Source organism: Dermacentor silvarum, chromosome 6 (assembly GCF_013339745.2).
Source record: "Dermacentor silvarum isolate Dsil-2018 chromosome 6, BIME_Dsil_1.4, whole genome shotgun sequence".
In the NCBI taxonomy this organism is placed as follows: domain Eukaryota; kingdom Metazoa; phylum Arthropoda; class Arachnida; order Ixodida; family Ixodidae; genus Dermacentor; species Dermacentor silvarum.
In genome coordinates this window covers 129,127,744-129,140,869 of record NC_051159.1, presented here as the reverse complement: position 1 = coordinate 129,140,869, position 13,126 = coordinate 129,127,744, and the positions used below count along the sequence as shown (strand labels likewise).

The window sequence follows — 13,126 nt, the reverse complement described above, 5'->3', positions numbered from 1 at the left end:
GGAACGTGTTCGTATGCATGACAGAGCACTATACAGGTCACGCACGTGTGGCCCTGCGCACATGAAAGCCAACCAAACTTACGGCTAACCGTAGTTTTAGGGACACCGCCCTAAAAACCCGACGAAAAGCATATACACTGGTGCAAACACGCAAAGTTGCTCTTAAGTGGCGCATTTGCATGTCTGGCTGTCCCCAGCACGGCACAGTTACATCCGTCATCCTTCTTTCTCAGCGTCAAGCCTTCTAAATGCACCAACCGGAGATGAAAACAACAATGATACCAATGTTTGCTGCTCTCAGAGCAGCACTGCTCCAGGCTGGCGCGTCTTTCGTTGGACCCGTGGCAACCGGTTTGCGAGTTTAGAGCAAAACTCGGCCACACCGTTTGCCCCGCCTCTCTGCGTCCACTTTCTCCGCACAGAGAGAAGATGTTAACCCTTTTTGACCGCAGAGTGGCGGTGCATTGGTGCAGTGCCGTCAACGCGAGCCTAGTATACACGTCTCGAGGCTTCGCTTACAGAGATGACTGGAGTGTATACGAAGAAATATGTGGAGGACGTGTTCGACACATCGGAAGAAGCGCTTCCGTTCAGACTTCAACAGATCGCCGAAGATGAGCTCGGAGAGACTCCCGCTCGGAGGAAGAAATCTCTTGCGAAGCTTCTCCAGCTTTTATCGGGTGAGATAAGAATCGATATCCCGGATCACATTATATTTGAGTGTGGAGCGACGTAACCTACTGTGATGGCTTTGAGGAAGGCTCGGAAGGTACTGCAAGTAGGACGTCTGGTTTAGTCCATGCTATCCTAATTTTTTCAGTTGTAGAATTCTAAAGCAAGGTCACCGGCGAGTAGTTGCAAGCGATGAAAGTGCCTTCCCGACCCCAATCGCATGCCGCTGGTGTGATGCTTCACAAGAGACAGTCACTTCGCTAGAACTTATCGCGGCGTTGAGAACGGCGCGCAGCCATGTACCTTGACAATGTTGCCGTAGGCGTCGTTGCTCTTGCTGTAATTAATTTCAAAGTGTTTTCAATATAGCATGTTGCTTTAGAACAGCTGAAGAAGTCCAGTGTGATCAAAACGTCTGACTACCATGCCAAGTCATGCATTTGCAGAATTCCAGCAGACGCCTGTCGAAGCAGACTCGCCATTTCTGTAGAAAGCCCGCCGGAGACAAAGCGTCCTTGGGGAATGAATGAATGAATGAATGAATGAATGAACCCTTATTTGAAACAGTGACTTGTCAGTCGAGGTAGGAGGGTCCCTTATTCCAGGAAACCTCTGGCCTGGATCGCCTGCCGGGCCCGGGCGACGAGTTCTCGCTGGTTCACCAGGTCCGGCTTGGAGATCGCAGCCATCCCCGTTTCAGTGAGGTTTGGGTCTGCGTTTGCTGCTACTGGTTGTGTCGCTGTGATGCTTACTCGGATGTTCTTGCATTGCAGTAGGAGGTGCGCCAGGGTGTCTGGAACGTTGCAGTGTGGGCAGGTGTAACTGTATAGCGTCGATTGGAAATGATGCAGTAATAAGGTTCCGTGGGTGAAGGTATTGCTCTGGAGTCGCCTGTAGCCGGTGCCTTCGTTTTTCGTTAGGTTTGGATGGGGTGGAAGGTATACCCTGCATCCTAGCCCATAGTGCTGCAGTAGTGCTTGGTAAGTTAGTGGTATTGTTTCCGTTTCCTCCGCTGATGTGGGTGGGTGGGACATGTCTAGAATTTCGTATGGGGAGGCCCGGTTGACGCTTGCGCGGGCCGCGGTGTGTGCCGCTTAATTCCCCTCGAGTCCCTCGTGTCCCGGAACCCACATGATGCTGGTGTAGGGGGCAAGAGTGTCGCCACGTTTCAGTACGTTGATCGCTTTGACGGAGATCCTGCCCTTCATGTAGTTGCACGCCGCTGTTTGAGAGTCGGTGAAGACCACTATGGCATCCTCGCTTGTATGGGTGGCGAGTGCTACAGCGGCCTCCTCCGCTGTGTCCGCTCGTTTGGCGAGAATTGTCGCCAACGTCAGTGTCGTCCCTCTGTAGTCTGTGACGCGGATGACGAAGGCGTTTCGGCCCGGATACTTGTCTGCGGCCACGTAGCGTACCTGCGGGTCGTTACGGTGCTTGTGTCTGATGGCGTTTGTCCTGGCGAGCCATCTGCCTCGATAGTGTTCTGGTTGCATGTTCCGAGGGATCCGATGAACTTGTAGACATTCTCGGAGCTTCGACGTGATCTTGTCCTTAGGTTCGCCATCGAGTTCTAGATTGGTTGCGTATCCTGTCTGTCTGAGGACTGCTCGGCGTGTGGTTGTGAGCTTGAGTCTCTGGATCTGGTTAATGCGGTGTGCTTCCGCGAGTTCTTCCCAGGAGTTGTGAACTCCCATACGAAGCAATCGGCCAATGGAGGCGGTTGTCGGCAGTCCTAAGGCGAGCTTCGTGGCCTTTTGTATTAGGATGTTTAGCCTTTGTTTCTCCGCTGTCCTCAGGCTGAGGTAAGGAGTTCCGTATGCAATACGGCTGTAAAGGAGGGCTTGTACCATTCGCAAGGTGCCGTGCTCTTTGAGGCCATTGCGGCGATTGGCCACTCGTCGTATGAGATGAGTAAGCTGTGCCACGGTGTTCTGTAGCCTGGGGAGTGTGGCAGAGCCGGACCCGTCCTTGTGTATATGGAGTCCGAGGATTCAAAGCGAGTCGACTCTCAGTATCGGGACTCCTTGAAGAAGGAATTGTGGGTCTGGTGCGTCGTGGCTTGGGGGCCTGCCCCGGGTGCGTGCCCCGAGTACTAACAACTCGCATTTATCCGGGCCACAATGGAGGCCGCATGTGTTAAGGTATTGTTCGATGATGTTGACCACCTCCTGAAGACGGTACTCCTATTCGCTCGTACCTGCGCCTCTCATCCACAGTGTGACATCATCTGCATATAGAGCGTGGCATATTCCTGGGATGGTGTCTAGGAGGCGGGGAAGTTTGAGGAGGGCCACGTTGAAGAGGAGTGGCGAGACTACCGAACCTTTCGGCGTACCCCTGTTAGGTACCCCTGTGTTAGGTACCATGTGTTACCCTTGAGGAAGAATTAAAAAAATGGGGGCAGCTTCACACTAGTGGTGCGAACACTGTGCAAAAAGCGAAGGTGTCGATCCCACCTAGCTTTATCTCGGGTCGACTAAGTCGCAGGACCGGATCGTTTTGTCGACGCTTCTGCGGCCGTATTCTGAAACGTTACAATTCGGCCATTGTTCGCCTTTCGCCTTCAGGCGCGCGCTGATTGGCTACTTTAGCAAACTTAGATGAACTGATTGGCTAGTTGAGCCCGACGTCATTCAATTTTGCTCAGCCAGCCAATCAGCGCGCACCTGAAGGCGAAAGGCGAACTATCGCTGAAGTGGAACGTTTCAGAATACGGTCCCTGGCTGCACACACGCTTTTGCTCGGCAACGCGAGCTCGTAACTCCGAATCTTCTGCAGATGGTATGGTATGGTAAAGCTTTATTGAGATATGGATGGCTCATCGGCCTATTAAGGGTAAAAGAGTTAGGGAATTGGGAGATGAGGACAGGGTCAACCACCGAGGAATGCTTCTGCAAATCACCGATGTTTCGCCGCCGCTTCACCGGCGTGATACTCGGGGTTGGTCGGAAGTCGTATCATTCGCTCTCGAGTAGCGGCACGATGGTTTTCTCACCGCGCTTTCTCTTCTTCAGGAGTAACGCACTTCTTCGGTAACCCCATTCTCACGGCGATGTGCTCGGCGCGGAGACGTGGGGCATTATGTCGCCGCAGCGGCGACGCGGAGCTATTATTACGAGGATCATCGCAGTGACGTCACGTCTTAGCTCCGCCTACCACAGCTGTGGCGACACGGTTATGCGGGAGCTCGGCGTGATGACGTCATGACTCGGTAAAGCTGGGCAAAGAGACGGCACGCACGATGACGTCACGGTTTAGCTCCACCTACACAGCTGTTGCGAGGCTCGGCGTTGCTAGGCGACGCGTTGCCAGGGGACGCGGAGAGACGTCATCGCTTGGCGAGATGTTCCTGCGCACGCCCCCAGGACTAACCACCGGCTTTAACAGCTTCGCTGTTTAAAAGGTGGCAATTATCCGTCTAAGGGACATGCATAACTACTTGATGTAGATATTATAGGTTTAGGTTATGGAAGTTTAACAAGCTAGCTTCAGCTTTTCGTGAGACTATGGGAGTAGGCTCCACTGGGTACCGAACGTCATTTTGAATGGTAAAAAAGCGCTGGTAATTTTTGTCTTTAACGTGGAATCCTATATGGTGCTGTGGATAAGGGATATTTTTGACAGAAAAAGCATTGCTAAGAAACTGTGTCGAGCCGGGATATTCGGTATAACTTTACCGTTATACGTTTTCTGCTTTATATCGTGCCATCCTACAATAAATACATTTTCATCATCATCATCATATCGTATTTACGTTCTGTTATGTACAGAGACATGCTAAATTTATCTTTACCCCTTTATGTTCTGTTTTATTGAAACAAAATTGCATCCAATTACAGTGTTCTATGTTATTTCAGCCTGAATGTTTGTAATTATACCTCATAAGGAGTTTTGAGCTACTTCAAGCTACGTACGTAGCTATAGCCACATATCTTAGCCTACACGGGATAATAAAAATGATTTGATGTGCTTGGTTGATTTTATAGTTAACGCTATAATAAAGGCGCACATAGATATACAGCATTGTTGCTGCTACTACTGCGTCTGTATGTGTTCCCGTCCGCTCGCGCTGGTGTTTGAGCACTGACAGACCTTACCGATCACGTGTTAACATCCTTAACTTCATTTGGAGACTATTAAGTGCACGGTTTTCGTATACTCTACGGCAGAGGAAGAGGACCTGAACACACGGAAGGATGCGCAGTTTCTTCTGAGGTTCCTGCGAGTGCGGAAATACAACGTGGAGGCGGCCCTGCGCACGCTGAAGAACTATTACAAGATTCGGAAAACCAGCGGGCCAGTGTTTCGCGACTTCCTGCCTTTTAAGGTGTCCCCAGCTACGAGAAATGTCATGATGGTCATGAAAGAGAAGGATGCTTATGGACGACGAATCTTCTTTATCAAACTCGGTAGGTATCATTGATGAAATTCGTGCCGAATTCTACGTAAACAACGTATACAACAGGAGCGCTTGGCTTTCAACCGACTCTGTTTGGAAATGTGGTATCCGCAACATTTACAAATGGACGTCAACATTAGGCTGTTCATTGACACCATCAAGCGTAGAACAGTGCCACCCCTCGGTTGAAATAGAGACTCCTTTAAAAAAAATTCGTCTGCCCTTCCCCAACCGGGAACAGGGGGGCACGCGAAGCTTGTACCGTCAAAATTGGGTGTCGCGTTCTATGGCCTCGGGGTTCATTGCCCTTCGTTGACGCTGGGCTTCGATAAGACGGGCTTTTAACGTGGGATCAGCTGTCTGCCGCTGTAACCGAGCCTGCTCGCAGGATCCGCACGGCGAGCGCGAGCCTGCTCCCGGCGACGTTCTCGTCGAAAGCGGCCTGTTCCGCCGCCGACCGAACAACGCGGGGCCTTCCTATCCGTTTGCCGAGCGTGCACTGAAAAGGAGACCCGACGCAATGCGCGCGAGGCCCTTTCCTTTCCTTGCTCTTCCCCCGGCGCGCGCCTGCTCCTGATTGGGTGCTCCCGTCACGTGTTACGGGCGCGCGCCTCACGTGTTTCACCAGCGGTCTATTCTTAGCCTTTCCTGCCGTTTTCCTTCACTTGCGCGAGGCGGTTTTTTTTTTTTTTTTTTTTTGCGGTCACACCTACAACGGCACCGACACTTGTGAGGCAATACAAGCTTCGCTTGAATAACGCTCTTCTACGATTTGCCGATTTCTTCGATGATGAACTGCTTGGAAAGAATTCACCAATAGACGCTGCGAGAGCCCTGTTAGGAAAGTTTATTTAAGGATTGTCGAGAAACTTATTGAAACGCAGTGGTAACTTGAGTCCAGGGGAGGCACTGCCCTGCGCTTTCTGAAGTCTTATACATAGTGAAGTATGGAGAAGCGTTTACGAATGGGGAGCATTGCAAAGCTGACTAAGGCTCATGATTGCGAGGAATGAGAGGCTCTTGCTCGCGCACGGTATTGGCGCAACACAAACAATTATTATGAGGGTAAAAAGCATTCACCGCAATTGCGATACTCCCTAATGCGAAATTTTAGCGCAGCTGTATACGCGTTTTCATTTCGCGATATATTGGCTGGTGCGGATAATCTGTCTCGTGCGGCACGTTGCAAACGGAGCGAAGTGTAGCGCTAATGCTTCGCTAATCGGGAGATCGCGAGAGGCGGTGGGCGGATGTCGCGTGGGCGCGATTTACAGCAGCCGTCGCAAACAGACCTCCGTTGATGCAGCACTTTGTTTCCATGCCGACGACGCGCGCTACTCTGGGGCCGTCTCATAGACATCGTCGCCGCAAAGCCGGTCTTGCGCGGCACCATGTTTTCCTTCTCATGCTTTCGCCATACCCTCCTCCTCCGCTTTACGCCTCACGCTCTCTTCGCTATCGCCGTCTTTCATTTGCCGCTGCGCTCAGCGTTCGCTTTTATCCTTCGCTGTGTTCGTTCGCTGGGTAACGAGGGACAACCCCGACGCCGACGCTCGCCGCAGGAACGGGCGCCTAAGAGCTGCGCTCTAAAATAACCAGATGGAGTGGAACAAATTACATACAGGAACACGTGGTTTCGCGTTTACGTCAAGTGGCGCGACTGGCTTAATTGGCGATCATAGTTTGTCACTTGCAAGACATTTCCTAACTCCCTTTACATGACGCTGTGTGGATTCATTTGTTGGTCTTGAATCCCTAATCGAATGAGACACCGATCAAGATTTACCAAGGGTAATTTCCACACGCGCTTCAGTAACCTCGTGAACTGATATTGTGAAACACTTCAACATGCCTCATGTAGATGACTGGCCACAGTGGACCGCACGACCTGATTGAGCGACCACGTCAATTGTCCACTGGTGGAAACCATACAGACTATATATTTTATTTTTTAATCCAAATAGGTAGTTTCGCCACCTGTCGTGGCATGCGCCCCCGGTATCATCATTACTCTGACGCAGAAAAAAGAGAAAAAAGTTGGAGGCCGCAGCATCGCTATAGTAGTGTGCGTACTAGGATGTTGCGCTTGCGTTGCCGTGGGTGGCCCAAGGCTGCCGACCAAACAGCTCTATCTTTTTTCCGTCGTCATCCCAAAGCGAAGCCTCCTTCGTCCCCCACTCCCCCTCCCCTGCCGCCGTTTTTCCCGTAATCCTTCAAAATCAGTATGGGTATGCGCCATTGTGACACGATGGGTATACAAAATGCTGAAATGTATTTAGATATGTGTAGTACCTCTACGTGCATATCACCCTCTAAGCAATATTTTTCGACAACCATTAAACGTCGCCTTCATCCTCGTGACATTGCTGCGTCGACGTCTCACACTGTCCATCCGCCTGAATTGGCGTTTGCATTGCGGCATAGCTAGTGAACGGCGTAGAGCATAAACCTGAACGTATTGCACGGATGAACGTGGTCGGTGTGGCGCAGAAACAATGTGTTAGATAACATGTTGTATAGCATGAAAAGAAAGAGGCTGGGACGCATCACATTTAGTTATATAGCATCTAATTACCGCTTCGCGCAAACTTCGCTTAACATAGAGTCCAACACGTGCGTTGGATATGCATATATTTTTTTTCTTCCCCATGCCACTTCCCAGGTATGTGGGTGCTCGAAGAATCCTCCTACGTGGATGTCCATCGGGCTAGCATGCTGTGCTTGGAGCACCTGGCTAAAGACCCAACGACACAAACGCAAGGCGTGGTGATACTCGTGGACTATGGTGGCTTCACAGCAGAAAAAGTGCTTGCCATTAACGTGGGTTTGATCAGGAGAGGCTTTGAGTACCTGCAGGTATGTATGGGCCTTACCTTTTTGCAGATTGTTTGAATTATTTTGAATTATATAACAAAAAACCTAGTAAGGCGGAAGTTGTGACTACCGAAACTCTTGCCAGAGTCGTAATTAGAAACTGAAGTTTTCGTCAGGATATATCCATCGGCGTTCTCAATGCGACAATTGGGATGCAGATTTGTTATGGCTGGTTTTATTAAAACATTGCCTGTCTCTTTTTGTAGGAACTCGTTGCAGCGAATCTACGATTAAGTTCTTGCGGAACAAGACTGCGTCAATGTCTGTAACATTATATTATTGCGTCAGTTATTATTATACTACGCTTTGCTATTTTACTCGGAGAGTATTCAGTACAACAATGCAAACCTACCTTATGCTTAGAAAGTTAAATAAACAAAGCCAGTAAGCGCTAGCTACCTTCTTCAATTTCCAAATTGAAACTCTGCACTAACGTCTTGAATAAAGTGCTCATTTTAATAACAACCAATTAGCGATATTAGCTTATTAGATATTAGCTACCTTTTCTACTTCAATTTACGAATTAAAACTTGACCAACATCTTAATTAAAGAGCTCGTTTTAGTAACCAGCAATTAACGATATTAGCTCATGAATAGTTCGCATTAAATGATTGCCAAAGGCACATTTAGTTCTTATTTCCTGAAAGCATAAATCTAGGATGTCCAGTAAGGCAGATCGTGTTTGCAACACGTAGAGTAGTCAGGTCTGAAACCATATTAATGTGTTCACTGCAGGCTACCTTTGCAAAGCGATGATTCTGTTTTAAAGGAGGTGATGAGCGGATTTAAAGGATTTGATGAGAAAGTAGGCGTAAGTACCTTTGACAGTGGCAGGAAGGGAAAAAAAAGAAAGAAAGAACGAAAGAAAGAAAGAAAGAAGAAAGAAAACAAACAAGAACAAAGAAGAAAAGAAAGAATCAAGCGACCAAACAAATGAGCGAGCGAATGAACGAACGAACAAATGGACAAACAAATAACTGAAGCCTTACAGTGTTGGTGTTGGCGGTGTCAGGCTCAGCAAGCAAGCAAGCAAGCAAGCAAGCCAACGATAGAGCGAATGAAAGAATGAACGAAGGGATGAATTGAACAACTGAATAACTGAAGCCTGACAGGCTTGGTGTTTGGGATTGGCGGTGTCAGGCTCGTTCACTGGTGCCAGCATCCTGCTCAGTTTCGGCACCCGTAGCACTTTGCGCGCCGTGTTTCAATCAACTCAAAGTAAGAGAAATCAGTGGATTTCAGAGTACCTGGCCTACTTCGCCGTGGTGCCTCAGCGACACGATCTCACCAGAGGCTGGTGAGGTGAATGATGGAGATGGGAATGTGGCCGCGGCGGCCGCATTTGAATGCAAGCGTGAGGCACCACCGCAACACCGTCCACTAAATACGTTCCCTGTCATTGCCCACGTGTAGCTTTTCTATATATATATATATATATATATATATATATATATATATATATATATTGCCTTCGATTTATTTTTAATGTTTGTTCGAAATATCACTCAAGCTGTAACTTCTAGTATACGCTGAAGTTTAATTTTTCATTCCCAATAGCGACGTTCAAAAGGCAGATACAGTGCACCATACACTTGATTTTCATCTTTTGGCGCTGAGACAGGGTTGTCTCGGCGCGCCGCGGTCCATGAGTTCCGCGGCGCGGGTTTCGCGCCGCCTCCTTCAAGAGATGGCGCCACGCTGCGTGACCAGGCCGACAGCGTCCGGCGCGCAGCGGATGGTTGGTTGACCGAGACGAGACTTACAACGAGGTTCATTTCAAAACAAATTCCTTTCGGCTCAGTCACCTTTCAGGCCTGCGCCGCGGCCCCAATCTGCTTTTCCGGTAGCCATTCCATGGCTACCGGAAATCGAGGAGGCCATTCCAGGCCTCCTCGATTACGGGAGAGACAGCAATTCTGTTTCAGTCCTACATTTACTTGTTCCAAAGGACATGAAGTAAGCGTAAACAGTTTTATTGTTACAAGTTTATTTATTGGTTGGCCACAATGCTCTTTAAATATACAGACGAAATCTAAAGGCTAACCACGGCAAGCAGGGACGCTTTACAATATATCGTAAGTTAGCAGTGCCTGTCTAAAACTGGCTCCATTGACACGTGGCACGGTCATTCGTGGCGGAGTTCAGCGGAATAGAAATAACCTTATATACCCCAATGTAAGCAGCTGACAGCGAGGCTTCATGAGCGACTTCTCAAACTGTTCGAAAATATAGGCGTATCTTTTTGCCTTTGGAGAACATATTATTGGCTCACCAAAAAATATTTACATCGAGTGTCCTCATGGAGTTATCTGAATGATGCGCAAGCATTTCAGTAGTGTATAACCACCTGGTGTGTGCTCACAATCAACACTGCTGGTGAATCCTAGCAGTGCTCAGCGGCTGCGGTCGTCATGGCGCCATTACGGTAAATACGACAGGACTGTAGCGACACGAACTGCTGCGGAAGGCGGCGCAACGTCAACTGCTGACGGAAGCAAACTACTGCAGCTGGCGGCACCAGGTGCGCTGATGATGTTCCGATCCGTAGCCACGGGTGATCCACAGTTATGGCTTACTAAAGGTGTGCCTAGTGCGTGCCTGATTGCACACGTCACGTGGTCACCGAGACGGGCTTGTGCCACTGCTCGCGCGTTCGTCGTCGTCTTTTTCCACAGCTGGCTGCGATGCCGCAGATCACGCCTGCGTTCCCATACTGCCTTCGTGCTCGTGCCACTGCTCGTCGTCGTCTTTTTCCATAGCTGGCTCTGTCTTGAAAGCGATCGTCTCACGCGGAGGACGGACGGACGGACACTCGGGCGGTTTTCTCGTTGGGTAACCATAGAAATGCTTACGCCATTAAAGATTACTCAGATTGATTATGCTCGAATTATTAATTCCGCGTCGACACGTTTCGCGCTGCCTCACTATCGCAAGTAATTGAATTTGGAATATCTCACGAAAAAGTTACCTAAATCAAAGTTTCACTGTTCGTACTGATTTCGTTTACGTGATTACTTTGTTGTGTTCGTAAAATGAACGCGCTGTCATATATTTTCCGACTTTACCGATGACGAATATGTGGCTGTCAACTGTTATGTATAAACCACAAGGCAAATAAATCCTTAAGCTGTGTTGAACGGGCGCGAAACACTGACGGGAGCTTGAATGGGTGGCATGGGTGGAGGACGAATGTGTCTGAGGAGCGCGACGTTCAGCATACTTTACTCAAGGCAGGTTCGTCGTTGCATTTGATGCGTCGCACCTCTTTACTATTTATGCTCCAGCTTTCGCAACGTTATGAAAAATGTTAATACGAGATTGTGCGTTTTTCTTTTTCCAGGATTGTATGCCTATGCGACTCAAGGCCATGCACAATGTGAAGCAAGGTCTAGCGTTCGACACGTTCTTCACGCTCATCCGGCCTTTCCTGAAGGCGAAGCTTGCACAAAGGGTGAGAGAATCAAGTTATCTGCAGCAGCGGTAGGCTTGTCATTTGCTTGAAAGAATACATCGCAAAAAAAAGGAAAAAAGAAAGGGTGGAAGAGAGAGAGAGAAAAGAAACCATTGTTACGTAACGGCGAAGAAGTCAAAGCATGTTGCATAGTGATCGAAGGCTGCTTGATATTTGCTCTCGATAAAGTAGCGGCAAGATTGAGGGAAAAAAAGATATGTGTGGTATTTGGGTGGATCATCACAGGGTAAATCTAGCGATGGGTAGACAGTAAAAAAACGTGTACACGCATTTGACTGCCAATAGATCCGCTTATAAAAGGTACGTTACAAAACTTCTTATTTGAAAAAAATCTCGAGATTACCTTTATACTAGACGCATTCCACACACATTTTGTGGTAACAGATGTTACAGGACTGCTTTAATAAAGTTCCGCTGATACGGGTAAAGAGCGGTGTTTAACTGTTGACGAAATAACATTGATATTGTGACAGACGCGCCGTTACAATATGTATCATCGTCACTCGGCATTATTATTTCCAACGCAGTTTATCCTTCACGGAGAAAAGTTCGAGGAACTCCATAAGGAAATCCCGCCCAAGGTTCTTCCCGAAGAGTACGGTGGTCAGGCGCCACCTGTCAACTTCGAGGGTTTCTGGGACGACCTGGAAGGTTACGACGATGACTACCGGGATAACAGCAGCTACGGCTACACGAGGACAAACGAAGAAGACTTTGCCACGGAGGCTGAGATTGAGAGCCAGCTAACGTTTCTGTAAACACCTAAAAAGGTATAAGCCCGTGAAAAAGAAGTAGCAACGTTCTCTATAGAAAGGAAAAAACTGACATCCACCAGTCTTGTAGCATGTAGCAAGAAAGCTTCACAGTTGCAAAAAAAAAAAAATGCTGACTCTCCCGTAATCGAGAGTAGATGTAAGCATGAAATGGCTACCGGTAAAGCAGATTCGTTGGAGATTTTACTAGCCACAATCTTAAAATGTTACAGAAGTGCATGTTCGCAACGGCACACCCCACCATACCACACCGCACCACGCCATACTGTCACTGGTCCATATGGACGCAATAGTTTCCTGTCACAGACAGAACCTGATTGCAAATCTCGTCTCGGCCAAACAGCCACCCGCGGAGCGCCCTTGGGAGCGCCGGACGCTGCCGGCATTGGTCACGCAGCGTTGCGCCATCTCTCGAGCCGGCGCAAAATCCGCGCCGCGGAACTCACGGACCATTGGAGTTGAAAAAAGCATAGGTAACCCTGTCTCAGCGCCAATTGATGACAGTCACGTGTATGGTGCCCTGTATTTTCCTTTTGAACTTCGCTACTGGAAATGACAAATAAAACTTCAGCGTACTAGAAGTTACAGCTTCAGTGCCATTATGAACAAACATTTGGAAGAACTCGGAAGCACTATTTTTTGCAATTTGTTTAGGCAGTAATTAGCGTATGTAATGCGGTCCTGTACAACGGGTTGGAGGTCAGAGACCGCATTTCCTTAACTTTTGACTGGAGTGCCTGGATGATCTCGTTTGCTCTCACAACGATGCCCGGATAACGGCTGTGGCTTTTGGCTACAGGTCACTTGAAGGTCGCCGACAACGGGAGCTAAAAGCATTTCTTGCTTACAACTTCCCGCCATCGAACCCGGAACCCACGCCTTCCCGTGTCGGTCGCATTAACATTTGAGCTAACCAGGATGCTAGCAGATCGCAG

General features: G+C 48.7%; 1 protein-coding gene across 1 annotated transcript; it reads left to right on the top strand.

The window, feature by feature from the left end:
* Positions 1 to 449: 449 nt before the first annotated feature.
* Positions 450 to 12,209, top strand: LOC119456876 (retinaldehyde-binding protein 1). Its single transcript, XM_049669114.1, has 5 exons — positions 450 to 680; positions 4,842 to 5,085; positions 7,675 to 7,927; positions 11,287 to 11,397; positions 11,946 to 12,209. The coding sequence occupies exons 1-5, from the start codon at positions 524 to 526 to the stop codon at positions 12,174 to 12,176; spliced, it is 996 nt and encodes a 331-aa protein (XP_049525071.1). The 5' UTR covers positions 450 to 523; the 3' UTR covers positions 12,177 to 12,209.
* The last annotated feature ends 917 nt before the right edge of the window (positions 12,210 to 13,126 follow it).